We start from the raw sequence: 17946 nt of genomic DNA on the forward strand, positions 1-17946 counted from the left end.
AATGTGTTTGACACATATTCTAATGTGTGGATTTCTGTCAGCTGTAAATTTCATAATTTCAGACAGCGTGAAGGTCACTGCAAGGGAAATGAATGTGTAAAAGTATTGTGTAGATATCTGAGCCTAGGTGGTTAATTGTAGGTTTTACCTTGTTCACATATGTCCAGGCACATGAGAAGTAAACATTCCAAAACAATGCATGAATCTAATCGAAGAAATCTAACAGTCTGGAAGCATAGAAATCCGGAAATCAAAAGGCGTTTCAGTCTTTTATTTGCACTACATCGTTGCAGTTCTACAGCAAGGCTTGCAAAAACGAGCGAAAATGATGTAAACATAAACAGTATCCGGCGATTATGATGTACACATAAAGTTGAATCGGCCTTGCGCGCACGAAGGACAATTAAACTTGGATTTATTTATTTGGTGGGCATTTAGAGAGAAAATAAGGGCGTTTAACGCACACCTATGGGGTTTATGCAAAACCAGTACATACCCCATATTTGCAGGTTGGAGTTTACAGGACCTTATTTTTGGAACAAAGCCGAAATGGGACATTATCAAAATAAAGCATAGAGAAAATATAGAGAGATTTTGTTGGTTGCGACAAATTCCTTCTATACCGGCCAAAAGATCGGAAAAAGCAAGATGAATTGAATTGCGACAGTAAATCCTTGTATGTATACCCCAAATCAGTTCCAGAAAAGTCTTCAATTTATGAAACTACTTTTACGTTTCGTCTTCGACTCTTCAGTGCATTAGTAGTTTATGGTGTTTATGTTTATGGCCAACGCCACTCAACTATACAACAATTGTGCAACTGCTCTATCAATTGAACTACTTTAGGAATGGAGTTCCAAAAGATCGCTTCAACAACCAGCATAACCCAAACCGATTCGTATGGCCATATGACGGATAAATTACAACAGTTTTAAGTCCAACTTTGAAACTTTACGGGATTGTCATTTTTCATATCGGTTTGAATTTTAAAAATTCATCATCATGTAATTCGAGAATCGGAAGTCATAATCTGATAAAATTAATTATTTTGTATGGGACTATAAGTTTATTTTAATTTGAATTTTTGTTTCTGAAATTCGATTAGGCTTTTTTTGAGAAAACGATTGAGCTTTGAGAAACGATTTTATACTGGAACCGGAATTCGAAATTCGCTGTAGCCGAAGTCAGACAAATTCACCTGAGTAGCTGTATAGTTTACATTTGTTTCAAAATGTTTGAAAATCAGTGTAGACATCTTTGAGAAATAGCACGAATTAAATTTTTAGGTGCCTTCTGAATCGACAACTGAATACCACTAAAACTAAAAAAAGTTATTTTTTTTTATCGACTATCCAAATCTGCTAACCTGATAAACCTGAATAATTTATGTGTAATAGACATTTTTATACCACCCTGTATCCCTGAAACCGGAAGTTGGATCTGACTGAAAAGCAAAATGTTTTATAGAATCTTGAAACTTTTCATTTAAATCTTAGATAATTTTAGTTTCGTTTCACATATCATCCCGTAGTTCCGGAACCAGAGATCGGAACCAAACATAATTCAGGAACTTTGTTTGGGAGCATACGACTTTTCATATGAATCTGAATTTGTAGAAAAGAAATTTTCCGAGAAAATTGAGTGAAATTATTTATCACACACTCATTTGCTGATCTCGACGAACTGATTCGAATGGTATATGGATGTTATGTTCTTCCAGCATTTATTACTGTAAGTAGTTTAAAACAATATAATTTAAAAATCATCTGGTTTATATATATATATATATATATATATATATATATATATATATATATATATATATATATATATATATATATATATATATATATATATATATATCATATTCGAACGATTATGTTGCCAAAAACGAGCCGTGCTAAAATCGGTCCGAGGCTAAATGTCATGAAAACGGATGCTGTACACAGTCTTTTTGGTACTTAGAAACAATTGTAGGTAACAGTATAAAAAATCGTGTTTTCCGTTGCTCCCAAGCATTTCTTTGTCATACAGTGCTCAAAACTCCTACTGCTGGAATAGGGGGAAAAGTCGCTTACACAAAAATTTCTATTCCTTCGTTAAAAATGGATGGATTTTAACAATCTATGGCTTGTTGGATAGGTATTACCGTGCGGAATCTGAAGTCTGAGTCTGAAAATATATTCTGTTTTCAAGGTCAATTGTGACAGATACTGTCAAAAAACTGAAAATTTTGACATAAAACTTCGTATAACTCAAAAAGTAAACATCCGATCTCGAAACCATTCACTAGCGTTTTGGGTGACGGGGAGACCTTTCATTTGCGGCTAGTTTGATCAAAATCGGTCCAGCCATCTCTGAGATCTCGACCTCTTAGTTGACAACACACACACACACACACACACACACACACACACACACACACACACACACACACACACACACACACACACACACACACACACACACACACACACACACACACACACACACACACACACACACACACACACACACACACACACACACACACACACACACACACACACACACACACACACACACACACACACACACACACACACACACACACACACACACAAAAGGTAGAGGGGCAGCAGGGACTAGTCCAAGGGCTTAACGACCCCTCCCCATGGCCACTGCGAGTTAGGGGGCCTGCCTAGGATGTGGTGGGGTTCGGCAGTGGGCTCTGTTGAACTTCTATAAAAAGCAGCCTGCATATCACCGACAATTTTTCACGATTTGTCGAAAGAAATGGAGGGCCGGTAACCGAAATTGGTAGACATTTTGAAAATAACAAAAAAAATCTTTGCTTGCGAAAATTTCGATAGCATCCGGTATTGAATCACGAAACAGATGTTGATTTTCACGCAATTAGAATTTGTTTTGAGCGCAGCAAAAAGTACAAGCGTCTGTTTGCTTTGGTATTCGGCACAAAAAGACTGTGCTGCTATTACACACACACATGACATTTGTCGGAATGACGCTATCTGCTTTCTGTCAAAAGTTACGGTGGAATGCCGGCAACCGAACATCTTCCCCTACATAATTCATAATATACCTTACCTTTGAAAGCACTCACTATGGTATAACACAATTCGAACGATTTCAATAGTGCAGATAATATCTATCTTGAATTATCTGATAATTCAAAATCGTCAACTGCTTCAAAAGTCATTTACTCGAACGCATCCATTTTGCCATTTGAATGATATCAAAAAATTTTATTCCAATATATCATATTACTTATAAACACGTATACGAATACAAAACAAAATACTAGAACAAAATTTTTAATTTGAAACTATAGACATTTTTTATTCAAATACACTTAATGTACTGTAACAAGCATTTGAATCAAATAAATTTTTAGTTTGATTCAAAAAATTTTTCGATTTTTAAACTATAGCTTAATATATTTAAATCTAAAAGTTAATTCAAAGAGAGTTCTGTTTGATTCAAATATTAATTCAAAAATAGTTTTATTTAATTCAAACAAATGTTTGAAGTAGACTTAAAGATTCAATATATTAAAATCTCATGTGTTCTATTTCTCTGCGTGAATGATTAACAGTAAACTTTCAGATGGTTGGACACTTACGTCGTAAGTGTCAAACCATCTGAATGTTTAGAGTAAAACATTCGAAAAAAATCTGCCATTTGGTATATGAAATTCAAAAGTAATATCGGTATGTTTCAATACCATATTTCTTTAAATATTTTTTCTAAGTGATAACTTTAAGTGTAATTATTGCGTCGCGTCATATGCGGCGAAATTGAGTTGGCACACTTCTGTACAACGTGACAGCAATACGGCTTTAAAACACTCCGCTATTTAGGGATCTTTTCTGGGTAATAATAACACTTTTATCTCTCAAGTAACGCTCAAACAAATGGTGTTGAAAAAAAATAAATGGTCGTTGAAATGTTCTTTCAATAAGTCGATTGTTTCGGCCGATGTGTGACAAGTGGCACCATCCTGTTGAAAGCACATTTCGTCCACATCAATATAAGGACCAACCAAAAATACACCCCATAACTGAAGAGAGCTTTGCGGTAAAAGGCGTCCAATTGATTAAGCGACCAATTACTGAAGGCAAAATTTGCCATAAAGTTGATGGTAAAAGTCCAACAAAGTTTCCACGATTTAGAAGCGTTGTCCTGAAGTTAACCTATTCATGATGATTTACCAAACAATACTGAGTAAAGACGTCACCTTACACTGTTAAAACAACCTTCAGACAATAGAGTAATCGCTATTGAAAAAAAAAACCTAAAAGAGCTCCCTTTATTTTCCCATTAATGACATAACTCTCCGTAGGTGCGATCATGTCGTATCAGAAAGACAGAGGTAAGGTATTCCTCAAGAATCAGACCCCGATTCTGCATTTAGTTCGAATTGGATTGTTTCGATCGAATACGAAATTTTGCATTCTGCGCAGAATGAAAATTTTTACATTCGTTCGAAAAAATCCGATTCGATCGAAACACAGAATAGGGGTGATAATCACCCTTATTCTGAATAACGACGTATCGTTTTTTTGATCGTATTTCATTCGTATTCCTAATAACGCTAGCAAGATCAAAGGTAGCTAGGATTCGACCGAACCATATTCGTTCGAAAAAAAAACAATACGCCGTTATTCAGAATAAGGGCGAATGTTGCATTCTGTAATTCGATCGAGTGATGCTTTTATATGGAAATTCACTCGAACTCGATCCGTGTAGCTTTAGAGGAGAGAGGGAAAAATTCCTGACAGTGAAGTGAAATTTACTATTCGCGTAGATTCTTGGCAATCAGTAAGAGCATTTTCGAACAGCAAAAATATCAAAACGAAGGGAAGTTTGTGAGATAAAAAAAAACAAAGAAAGCGAATGGTGTATATTAAATATTCTAAGATTTATTCCTTGTGTATCATTTTTATCCGCCGATTTCACTCGCATGCAACTGCCAGATATTTCATAGTTTGGTTAGACGATTTTGGGATTGTGTATATTTTCAGATGGCTATTTCTTTCCTAATACGTGAGTACTCTTTTTTTACTTTTTTTTGGTCTAAATGTTTATACAATTTGGAGAAAAAAATCTATATCAAATAAAAATAGTTTAGTTCTATACTTGGTAATGTGTGGATGAACTTAAGGCAACGTATTACTCAATTACATTTCTTATAACTTAGAATAGTATGTATAGCAATAATGATCAATGGGAAAACAAAAAACAAACTCACTCTCAGTACCATTTCCTTCATTTACACGTCCGTTCCGTAGTGTTTGTATAACTGAATTAGAAAGTCGTCTAATAGATAAATGAAAATAATCCCTAAGCTTAGCATTTTCCATGTCACCAGATTAGATTAACTGCTCGGTTAATGTATGTGGGGGGGGGGGGGGGGAGGGAGGGTACTAGTCACACCTATGCTTTGTTTTTTTATCGTTTTTTTTTCTTATTTTTTTCGAATGCCTTTTGCTGCTTGCTTTTTTCTGAATAAATCACTTTTAATTCTTAATAAGTGCACTTATCTACTGAACGTACCAATTTGCATTCCATTGCATTTGTGTGATCTTTTTCTTCGGCACGAGAACAACGAAAAATCCCTAGAGCTCCTACACATCTGCTGGCACTAGGCAGCATGATTCGGCATTAGTCTAATAGAAAAAAGTCTACCGCAACGCAACTGCCTGTTTATCATGTTTAGCGTGTTGTTTTCGGTTTGTTCTGCATCGGACTGAAGGATTAATGTTGGGCTGACGACAAACCCGAAAGCAAAACGGAATTGCTGTTTTGTTTTCCCTTATTAACTAACATTATTTTGGCTAGTATACTGCGTGACAAATATTGTTGGTTGCACTGCGGTTCACTGTCTGGTACTCTGAGCTATCCGAGAAGCTCGAATTAAAGCAGCCACTGGACTGCCATACCTTACAACAAACGACCAGTGATTGGATGTTGGATGCTTTCGCTGTTGCATAATGCTTTTGCTGATCGGCTGAATTATTATTGTTGCTCTACAGTGACATGACCATAGCCTTAGGCTGACGTTTCGATCTATCTCTGCTGCTACTCACTTATATTGTTTTGTTTCTTACGTTAGCGCTAGTATAGTGTGTGGTTTAAAATTAGAAGTTTGTCTTAGTTCTCTACACTACTATTGGTTAATATTATACACAGCCCTAGCGGTTCAGTAAACTGCTTGTCCAATCGTTTGGTTCAACCGGGTGGAAGGAATTCGCACTGGGCCTAGCTAGGAAATAAAATTTCATTTTTGATTTTATACGCTTTTGGTTCTATCCAAAACAGTCTTTTTATTTGCCTTTGAATGCAAAATGTTTTGAAAATAGCATTAAATTCGCGTTCACTTAGCGGTTTGTGATAAACCGTGAGGTGGCTTTAGCAGTTCAATACAAACTGCTAATGCACTGATGAGTCGAAGACGAAACGCAAAAAAAAGTAAAATAGTCATGTGCACTAAGCACAAACCGGTTACCCACGTGGTACCGAAACCCCCTGAATGAATTCCGTTCGATGACTTTTAGCATAAATCGTTGCTGGATATTAATCTACTCACACTTACTTACCAGTCCCACACGGAAAAAAACTGTAGTTTGAGCATCGAATTGTTCTACATGCTCGAAAATTCTGCGTAACACAACCTATTTGGAAATTACATAAGCCGAACGGAGGATTCCGCTTGACCGAACAAAATTTTCCAGGATGAAACAACTTTTTGGATGTGAATACGAAGGTAGCATGTCTGGTTGGGAAACAGTGACGATTTCGTTCAGCCCACTGTCAAACATCCGGTAAAGGTGAAATTTCCGGGGTTGTTTCTCTGAGTCCGGATTTGGTTGCTCAGAGCTTTTGACGCAGAATTTGAATGTCACGAAAATGCTGTAAATTAACAGAAAAAAAACCTATTGACATCGGCTTAGTAGATCATTGGGCCTGATAACGTATCTTAATTACCATTTTAAATTATGTATTTCGCATTAATTATTCTAAATTATATATTTCGATAGAATGTACAATTTTCATTCTGTATTCGGATCGAATTTCGAATTTTTCCATACAAAATGATTACTCGAACGAGGATCATATGTTTCAATTTTCAATTTGAAAATCAAATATCATATCACCGTGAATGTAAATGGCGAAGTTTTTGTTCGGAATCTGGTTGCTTTCCGTAGTCACTTAAGAGAGCGAATACATTTCTTTATACCGGAATGCTCGTCACTAGAAAGGTTAAAGTTACCTGATAGTGAAGCCGAAAAATAATCGGCTATTGTCCCGGAAAGTAGAAGAAATCAACGTGACAACATTTCAGATTTTCACAACAAAAGACGCATAGAATCGTTTTATTATTTTGTAATAATTTTACAATTATTTTACCAGAAGCAGTTTTTTTTTGTACGCAAAGTATGAAAATTTTATCAAAATTCTAAAGAAAATGCTGTATTTCATAAGGCATATTCGAAAATTAGGGGGACGTTTTGTCATAAAATTATTATCATATGAAGCAGGTTTTTATCGTTTCCTATTAAATCTGTTTCACTTTTCCACAAAATCACCCTTCTAATCGTGAACACTTGTTTCTCCATGTTTGAAATCACGAAACGATGTTTTCTAACATTTCCTGTACTCATTACAGTAGGTCCCATTAACCAGGCTCGATGAATTTCAGCAGATTAAGATTCTTTTGCACTCAAAAATCGCTGGCGAGAGAAACGATTATCGCGGACATTGTTTACTGTACGCACAGATATGCAAATGACTACTGAAACAACATCTGTCATAGTAGCACGTAAGGGTACCAATAAGAGAGAGTTATCTCTAATTTACGGTAGCGCTCAAATGATTAAGCTTCTCAAAAAAAGTCTCTGTGCAAAATTTGTTTGAATTGTTGATGTTGGACTATCCAACTATTGTCAAAATCACTGTTGATTTTTGTTTTGAACATCTATGCCGCACCAACAATGCGAAACATACTTCCGGAAATAATGCTTTGAGACTCTTGGATGCCCTGAAAACGATCGTTTTTTTTTTTGTTGTTGAAGGTAAGATGTGCTGATCAAAATCATCGAGCACTCAAAAATTAAGCTAAAAATTAGCAGAATCCCGATGATCTCGTACGAGGCAAACGGCGCATATAGAAAATTCGATGTAGGTCCATTGTCTGATGTGCACAGCACTATTCTCTATGGCAATGAGTGCAAATCGGTTACTTTTTGGTTGTGTGAAGTGGCTCTGTTTAACTAGTAGAAATGCAAAGTGATCTTATGTATATGAAATTATCGTCTCTGTTAGAAGGAGACATGAGAATGGTTTTAAAAACAGGAAAAATCAGACTTTGTAAATATATAATTTTATCGTTTCGAATGGATCCGTAGATATATTTCCAACCAGCAGGTGTAATGATACCGAAAATCTGATTAAATTTGGTCTGCATATGTTCAAAACCTAACCGCATTTTGATGTTGCACCCTACATGTAAATCCTGCGCCAGAAACAACTCCTCTACACCCTATGGAAGAATCTGATGAGTAGTCGTCTTTCCGTAAATTAGGTGAAGCATCAACCTTTCCTCTCTTCCTTATCCTTCATTTTTCGCTGTGAACGATGGAGATAGGGGGCAGTCGGTAATGCTGTTGAAATTTTCAATATGAATTGGAATGGTATCAATTACGAATACCATTTCCTAAGTAACTCTCATTAGTCAATCAACAGACAACATGATAATATCAGTGTGCAATCAGCCAAATACCATCGTCACATCGCAACGCAACAAAAAACCAGTTTCACATACGATCAAAACACTTCAAATCGATCGAATTACTCAATCGCGGTGATTTTATTGCCAAATGGAGTTTTTGTTTTTTTATTACGAAAGGTTATGTAATCACTTGCAAAATCGACTAGTGAATAGAGTCGTATACCATTCGACTCAGTTCGTCGAGTAGACTGGGTAGAGTAGATTTTTACAAATTAAGGTCTTGTGGGGATTATAATAAAGGTTAAAGAGTGGTAGGATTTGATTTTCAAAAAACACAAAAAATGCGAAAATTGATGAATTTTGTTGGAATCGATAGAACGATCAAAATAATTTAATGTTTGAAGCTGTTTTCGCCGCGGCTCCGCTTTAGATCTTTCATGCGCAAGGTCCAATTTTGACACACCCTTTTCAACATATCGGCCGGTATTTCACGAATAAGTGCTTCAATATTTGTTGCTTGATTATCCTTGTAAACATGAGCCTTAACATGGCCCCACAAGAAATAGTCCAAAGGTGTTAAATCATACGATCTAGGCGATTAAAAAAACGGGTCCAAAACGTGAGATAAACTGTTCACCGAAGGCGGCTCTCAATTTGGTCATTGTTTCGCGTGCCGTGTGGGATGTGGCACCGTTTGGTTGCAGCCACATGTCCTACATGTCCAATTCTTCCGTTTTGGACCAAAGAAATCGTCAATCATCACACGGTAGCGCTCGCCATTCACAGTAATGTTCCGCCCATCATCGCCTTTGAAGAAGTAAGGCCCGATGATGCCACCGGCTCATAATCCACACCAAACAGTGACTTTTTTTGGGATACATTGGTAGCTCTTGCAATGCTACTGGCTGGTCTTCACTTCAGATGCGGCAATTTTGCTTGTAGACGTATCCATTCAATCAAGAAATGAGCTAAACGCAATTTTTCGATAGAAAAGTGGGCTTTGCTAGCGCCCATTCTCTAAACGTTTCAATGTCAATTCATGATTAAATTATAGCCCAAACTAAACAAGTTTAACAATGACACAAGACACGATTCAAGCGTGATCTGTCGAAAACCAAAATGATACCAGCAAAACAATCATCCGCTTTTAGTTATGCAAAATGCGTTCCCTGCTAATGGAACTTTAATGGAGACGCATGATCCAATGTAAATTTTTCATTTAAAAAAACTAAAAAATTGTAGTTTTCCACATTTGAAAAAAAAAATGAAACCGAAGCAACATGTCCAAAAACGATCTATTTATTATTCAGAAAACCAGAGTGGTACAAAAATTGGATGTATGACAAAATAAGTTTTAATTTTTTAAAGTATTTTTTTATTCAAGAAATTAATGCCGAAAACATCCCAGATTTTTTTTCGGTGGAGCAATTGAAAATTAATAGACACCGAATGAAAATCATTAAAACCACCCCCACTTTATCAATATGACGGTTAAAGAGTTGAAATTTTTAGAAAATTGTCCCCAGTCCCAGTTATTTCAAATATGGTTTAACGATGCGAATTGGCGCCTATGGCCTAAAACAATTTCAACTTTTACTTTATGTCCAAACGGCTGACCAAACGAACTATTTTTAGCTACATAAGTCTTATGTTTCCGGTTCCTGATATACCGGAAATAGTGTCAAAAACTCGGAACTACCTTCATTTTTCTCAGAGACGGCTAAACCGTGTCCCAAATGAAAAGTCTTAAAAGCATCCGACTTCCGGTTCCGGAGCTAGGGAGTGAAATGTGTTCAAAATTTCAAACCGTCACTTAGAGCAACCTTGCAAATAAAATATCTTAAAACGACAATCCAAGAAATTAAGAACTTCATTGTGTATACTTTGGTTATGTCGTTTTCGCTTGTTGCCGAACCTAACCCAGTTCCCACCTTAACTGCTGCCAAACCCTTTTTTTTTTTGGAGCTAGTTTCGAATCTAGTTTTAACGTTGTTGAATACAGTTTCAAACCTGGTTTTTATACCGGGTTTTCCTAAACCCCGTTGCTAAGTGTGAAACCAACACAGTTTCGTGAAAAGTGTTTGTTTGTAAATCTACGCTGTTTCAGTTTGTTTTTTTTTCAAACGAAAAAAAAACATTAGAATGAAATAATTAATGAAAGAAATTTATAAATTTTTTTTGGTGGAATCTTTATTCTAACCCAAAAATAATAAAAATTCATATGGAACTAGTATGCGAATATGGAAAATAGTTACGAAAATTAAATTAATTTCCAAGCTACGCTGTTTGGCATAATGGTCATTTGCCATCAATTTTACATAGTATTACATACTGTGGTGGCCGTTGGGCATAACGCCATTTGGGATAAAATCATTTGATAAATATATTATCAGCGGTTAGCAAACCAGTCGTAAAAACAGAAATACTTATCGAAAATAAGAATTCGCTGTATTTCACTGTCATTAGTAGACGAGAAAGTATTGATTAAATATCTATCAAAAATTTGCCAGCGAGACTACTACTACTTAGACCTCCTTGATCTAGTTTGTGTGAGTGACTACGTCACATTACGACTGTAATGAAAGTTTTTGCACATGCCAAACGATCATTATGGCAAGCAAGCATTATGCCAAATGACTTTGCACCGAACGCAGCGCCGCCGACACAACAGCGTAATCGCCGGTAAACCCTTAACCAATGCAAAAATTTCCCGTTGCCCATATCTCGATAACACCTTCCACTCGGTTGACTTTCTTCTTCGTTAATCTCTATCAGTCCCTCCGTCTGCAAGGAAAAAAAATATTCTATCTTATCGGGGTATATATAATAATGTTATTTTTTGTTTGTTTGTTTTGCTTTTCGCGCAGTACGACAACACTCTATTTCCCCTAAATGACTATGCAGTACAACATCCTACAAACACGTTAAACCCTATACTATAATCAGTACCGATATACCGATTACCAGTTTTGACACACTTACTACACTACCAGATATTTTTCTCTGTGCATCTGCATACTGCAAGCATTTTTGTTTTGCCACTGACTGTGTGTGTGTGAATGAGTGTGGGGTTAGTTTGGATCTCCGGAACAGTTGGAACAATTTAGATAAATAAAAGCCTAGATGATTACTCTTCTCTCGCTCTCTTATACGCAATAAACAAAACGGCCACAGGTTATGTTATATTTCCGTAATTTTGTAACAATAAAAAAAATGTGCAAACTTCGCTTCAGTAATTTTTTTTTGTCTCAAGCTCCTTTTCGTTACATATCTGCTGTCTGATTCTCGATCTATATGTTATATGAACGCATTCTACGACCAAAGCATTTTGTTAACACTAACTTGCCTTCTGCCAACACGACGCCCATTCGAACTCTATCTTCTATTTACAGACTTTTTGTTTCATAGTGTTTGTGAATACATTGCTATTTACACTCGTGAATTGCATCCTCATCCGAGAGCGGGATACCCGGATTGGGATGAATCTATCTACGGTTCAGTTTTTTTTTTCTATTTTTCATAAGGATTGTTTTTACTCTACTTCCACTTTTTATTCTTAGCTGGGGGGAGGGGGGTTTCAAAAGCTTACATATCAAATGAATAGTTATGTGACTAACGTAAAGAATAGTTTGAATTAGGTTGTAATAAAATTAAACAACACCTACTGTTGTTGCCGTTGACCTGGTTCAATTTTCCAACGCCATAAGTGTGTGTGTGTATGTAACTGACGAACACACTTATGGCGTTAGACAACATTTCACTGCCACTTGCGGATGATGCATGGCAATGTCTAAACGAACTTTAATTCTAAACTACTTCGTATCGTATTTAAATGGAAAGATATAATCCATCGTATGCGCGTAGCCACAAATAAAATAATGAAGAAGAAAAACTGTGTGAAAGCTCCTGCTAAGGACTATGTACTATCGAAGAAAATATTTCCATTGCAGTGCGTTTGCACCGATAAGAGATACATAGGTTATCGCTAAAAAAAGAATGAAGCTACCCTACTAAGAGAATTAGAACAATATTGTTGATTAAATGTATAAATCCAAACCTAGTAAAAATGAGTAACAAATTGGGAAAAAACGTGATTACGTAAGATACAATAACAAATTTTTCTCGCCTCTTTGATGTAATCTGTTTTCGTTTTTTTTGTTTGTTTGTTTGTTTCTTAGTTTGCTGCTAATTCCTAGTTGGATGTAATTTTTTCGTTGACGTTTGCGATCTTATCGCGGTGCTCTCAACGTGTCACACACAAATTTCTCAAAACAACCACTGTTCACAACGATCAAAAATTGTGCAGAAAATACGCAAATCAATGGCGACCATACACACTCACAAACTTACAACTAGATAAAAAACGTCTTTCTCGTTAACTTCTAACACTTGCTTCAACCGCGCCGGTTTACCTTCGTTCGGAAGGATGGCAGTTTTACAGTTTTTTTTTGTTAGACATCCACTACTACCATTCACTTCGCACTACTGCCACCGTAGCCACTGGATGCACTGTTATAGCTATTACCACTAGAACTGTAATTGCTGCTGCCTCCACTGCTGCTGTTGTTATTATTATTGTTGTTGTTGTTAGTATTGTTATTGTTATTTCCACCAGCGTAGCCAGGTGCTACGACTGTAGAACTTCCGCTTGTAGTAACAGCACCGCTATTGCCAGCTGTAGTTGTGCCACTACCACTACTGCTACCACCACCACCACCATGATAGTGGGTATCAAGTCGCCTATAGTACAACAGATACGGTACCCGTGGGGCTTTCGGGTGCAGAACGTTGAACTCCGGAACAGCTTTGACCGTACTGTCATCGTACCGTATCCAGCTACCGTACCCGGCATGGAATACGTCCGTTATGTAGTGTCCCTTGGAGGCCTCCTTCCCGTCGTGGTACACCACCGCAAATAATTTGTACTGCTTTTGCTTCGCAGTATAGGTCTTACCCTTCGATGACATGAGTTCTGCAAAGGAAACAGTCGTATTCATTGAAGCATTAATAATAATGTGAAGTTGTTGCCTCTAGGCACTTACTGGAATCAATTTTGAGCTCGATCGGGAACTCCAGTGTCTTCAGGATCTTGGTGCAGCCGTCCAACTTGTAATCGAAGCACTTCAGATGCAAAACCATTACGATTGGCAGTTCCTCGAGAGTAACCTGCTGCCAAGCGGCTATTTCCTGCTTGGTTTTCGAACAGGTAACGCCTTCCAGCTGATCCTTTCCGACGAGCAAATCGAGAGCATCTTTTACCGAGGCGGCTTTCTGTGGAAAACAAAACATACCCATTAAAATGAGAATTTTTATTCGCAGTGCGATAAATAATTGTAGGTTATTGTATATTTCATTCAAAATAACTGTAACGACGCAATTCAACAAAAAACTAAGTTCATGACCTAATATCTCGAGACCGACTACACTTCTACGCGAGAAAAGTCACTATGACACTTCGATTGATCTCTCCGTTGCAAAAATTATGAAATTAACGGTGCCACCATGTTTGGCTTACAAAAATAGTTCAATCAAGTATCATCTGAGTTCGACTTCAACCTTTCACAATACAAGCCAACTTTTTGCTTATTACTAGAAATTATCATAAGAGCAACCATATTTCTGTTGATTTTACAATAAATAAATGATCAATGTATTGCTTTGGATATGTACAATAAAAAAAACGCTGGTTAAGGATAAATGATAAATTCCTTCAATGTGAGACATTCAGAAATTAACGAGTTTAAAATGATTTCAACATGGAAAACGGGTTCACGTTCATGAATGACATGAATCAATATTAGAATGTACATTCTTTACCAGTGTTGAAAAAAAAACAAAATTTTGAAAATAGCGACTGAAATTTTACACAAGTGATTTTTAGACAAAATAAATCATCGATCAGGAAACTCACTGCTGAAAAGTCCAGTACTGATCTTTTGACGACGTGATTCTCACTGGAACTGATAGCAAAAATCAGTTGTGAAAAATTCGATAGCAAACATTCTCCTCGGTGATATTTAAGAAAACGTGCGCACATTGAATATATCGGAAATGAATTTTTCTGAAAATGTTCATTATTCGTAATTGATAAGTGAATCAATAGTGGTGATGTGTTTGAAATTTATTCGGCACTAGCGTGGTGGTGGAGTAATATCGTTAATAAAAGCAGCAAGTGCTGTGATTAATAATAGCTCGAATGACAATAAAAACATTAATAGAAACAATCACAATTCATGTTAACAACTAATTAAAAATATTAGCTAATTTAGCTTGAACATCATACGCAGAAGTAACAGGAGCGCAGACTACCGCTATTCCAATTCACCGGCGCTAGTCAAACGCAGCGCATTCTGTGTGTTCGAGACATGTTGATAATGCTGCGCTCCTGTTACTTCAATGAATAAAATTCATGCTAAATAGCGGTTTATTGGGTTCAATCTAAATAGTGCAGTGTAATATGACAGTGAACTGAAGCAGCCTTCCGTCACCATAATCACTGTTTGGAATGTGGAAAAAAATATTGTTGTTCAATATTTTTCACCACCCTACGTTCGAAAATATCACAGTTATTAATTCTCAGTTGCGGTTCAGTTGCGAGTTTATTCAGCAGAGAATTATATTGTTGAAAAAAAAATGATAGTTAAATCACTTTAGTGTCGAACTGTAGCTTAGTGGATATGCAGCATCGAAATATCATCGGAGACACTTCTGCTTTTCGATTATCTCTTTAGCCATATTTCTTCGGATGAATATTCGTCGTCAAATTTCGCTGACACGAAAAATCACTTGTGAACTTCGAGGCTCAGAGTTGTGTGGATGTTTGTTTCATGAATAAAAATATCGGAAGTGATTTTTTCAGTCACTGAGTTTTTTTCTAGAAAATCTCTTGACCTGATTTTTTCACGAGTGATAATGAAATGAGCTTTTTCTGATCATGATTTTACCAACACTACTTTACATTTTTACAACTACGTGGACTTCACATAAGCGTCTATCATATATGTGACAAATTGTGGAACGCGTCATTGTTATGTGAAGTATATTTCTTTATTTATTTATTATTGTGAAATTAACAGGCACATTACAGTCCTAATGATTTCTAATGTTAAGTAAAAAGTTGGCTTGTATTGTATTGTTAATCCACATGATACACGATTGAACTGTTGTTACGGAGAGCACGAGAACGAATATTGATATTAGCCTCACGGTGAAAAGCGGGACAGTCAATCCCATCATTCAAAACATCGACTATCATAAAAGCACGCGACAGCTCTCGTCGTACTTGTACTGTGTCAAGACCAATCAGCAATCCGCGACTATCATCGCAGTCTATGAGGATTATTCCAAGGTAATTGACCAAGAAAAAAACGTTGTGCCGATTCTATTTTATGATCTCCATTGATTTTCGCACTACTGAGCAATATTTCAGAGTAGAACGAACGAATGAACAGTATAGAAACTTTAGACAACAAATATCAGTGAAGTGCTTAGCCAATCTAAATATGAATCCCAAGCTGCGAGAAGCTTTCGCAACAACGTTGGTAATGTGCTGTCAAAATGATAACTGCTTATCGAGAAAGACACCACAAATTTTGACGAATGTCGATCTACTAATCATGAATCCTTCAAGATATTATTCGAATTTGAACGGTAACTTTTTCCTTGTGAACGTAATGATTGAGCATTTTTCTGGATTCACTATCATTTGATTGGTTTTTCAGCAACCCGCAAGGATCCAATTACCGTTGAAGGAATGTCGCATCTCTCTGAGCTGCGGATGGTATGATAGATCTTGATGTCATCAGAGAAATAAACTCGTGGTCAATCCAGACAAAGATTTAAATCGTTGAAGTACAGTAAGAAAATCAAAGGGCCAAGATGACTCCCCTGTAAAGTTCCAGACGTTGCAAAAAATTCTTCGGAAACACAATCGTCAATTTTGATAGTAAATCGTCGATTGCTGAGATATGATTGTATCCATTGAATGACGTTTGCACTAAAACAGAGTCGATCTAATTCTGCAATTGTGATGTCATGATTGGTTTTATCGAAAGCGCCGTCTGATGTAGTGTTTGTTACGTACGATGTTACGCTTCGGCATAAACCCGTGTTGAGTATCATCAATGTACTGCTTGCAATGGGTAAAAATTTGAGTCAGATTTACTTGTCCAAAAAAATTATCAAAATATCGTAAGGGATTTCCACAGTCTCCAGTGTTTGAAGTTTTAGTGGGTAATCCAAATCTTCCCGCTTTCGAGTCCCATTACGGCAACTGGATGTTTTTTTTAATTTGAAGTGAAATCGCCTGAAGGTATGCCATTGCATTTTTTATTACAAACTATTTTTAGAAATGTACGGTAAAATCTTACGCACCCTAAAATGGGTATGCACCGAAAAAATGCATAAGAAAGCGCACTTCGAAAATTAACATAAAACCTGTTTTAATCCACCTAGTGGTGTAATGATGCCTTTCTCATATCAAGCATACTATCATATATAATACTGTGGTATTCTTCAAAATAGTTCTTTTTTCGATTCTTGAAAGATTAACCGGAATTGTTTGAGTTGACCGTTTACTGATAACGACTACCGATTGGAGTAGTTTTTGGCCGATTTAGAAATTTTCACGTTTTTTGTTTCGCCCCTTTAAGTGATGGTATAAAATTTTTTACATACTTTATACATCCAAAATCAGATGTTGGATTCGGATGAAATTCAGGAATTTCGTACAAGACCACAGAACCTTCCATTAAAACCTAAATTTGTGAAAATTTGTCAAACCATTCGTGAGAAAAGTGAGTGAGATCCATTTCAGAAAACATGACCACTATTTCCTGTGCCTCCGGAATCGGAAACTAGGAACCAGGATAGCCGAAATCAGTTTGTTTGACCGTCTATTGATAATGACTATTGAATGAAGTAGTTTTGGGGTCAGTTTAGAATTCTTTTTTCGTGTTTTGTTTCGCCCCTCTAAGTGATGGTATAAAAGTTCGGATCCAAATGAATTTGAATCTAAGTTTGTGAAAATCAATCTAGCCATCTCCGAGAAAAGTTAGTGCAAAAAACGTTACATACACACAGACATTTTGCGTACTCGACGGACTGAGTCGAATGGTACATGACCCTCGGTCCTGCTTGGCCTTGGATCAAAAGTCGGTTTTCACAGTGATTGCATAACCTTTCTATATGAGAAAGGCAAAAAGAATGCACGAAAC

The 17946-nt window shown here is 36.5% G+C and overlaps 1 protein-coding gene across 6 annotated transcripts in view; it reads right to left on the bottom strand.

Annotated features, from left to right (window-relative positions):
- Window positions 1-4895: 4895 nt before the first annotated feature.
- Window positions 4896-17946, bottom strand: part of LOC131438928 (nuclear receptor coactivator 6) — a 49374-nt gene continuing 36323 nt past the window's right edge. For all 6 annotated transcript variants that reach the window (XM_058609324.1, XM_058609323.1, XM_058609325.1 and 3 more), the window contains 2 exons: window positions 13774-14002; window positions 4896-13703 (listed from right to left, as the gene is read on the bottom strand). In XM_058609324.1, the coding sequence (XP_058465307.1) occupies window positions 13204-13703; window positions 13774-14002 (729 nt within the window). In that variant the 3' untranslated portion in view covers window positions 4896-13203. The remainder of the gene's footprint in view (window positions 13704-13773; window positions 14003-17946) is intronic.

Source organism: Malaya genurostris, chromosome 3 (assembly GCF_030247185.1).
Source record: "Malaya genurostris strain Urasoe2022 chromosome 3, Malgen_1.1, whole genome shotgun sequence".
Classification (NCBI taxonomy): Eukaryota; Metazoa; Arthropoda; class Insecta; order Diptera; family Culicidae; genus Malaya; species Malaya genurostris.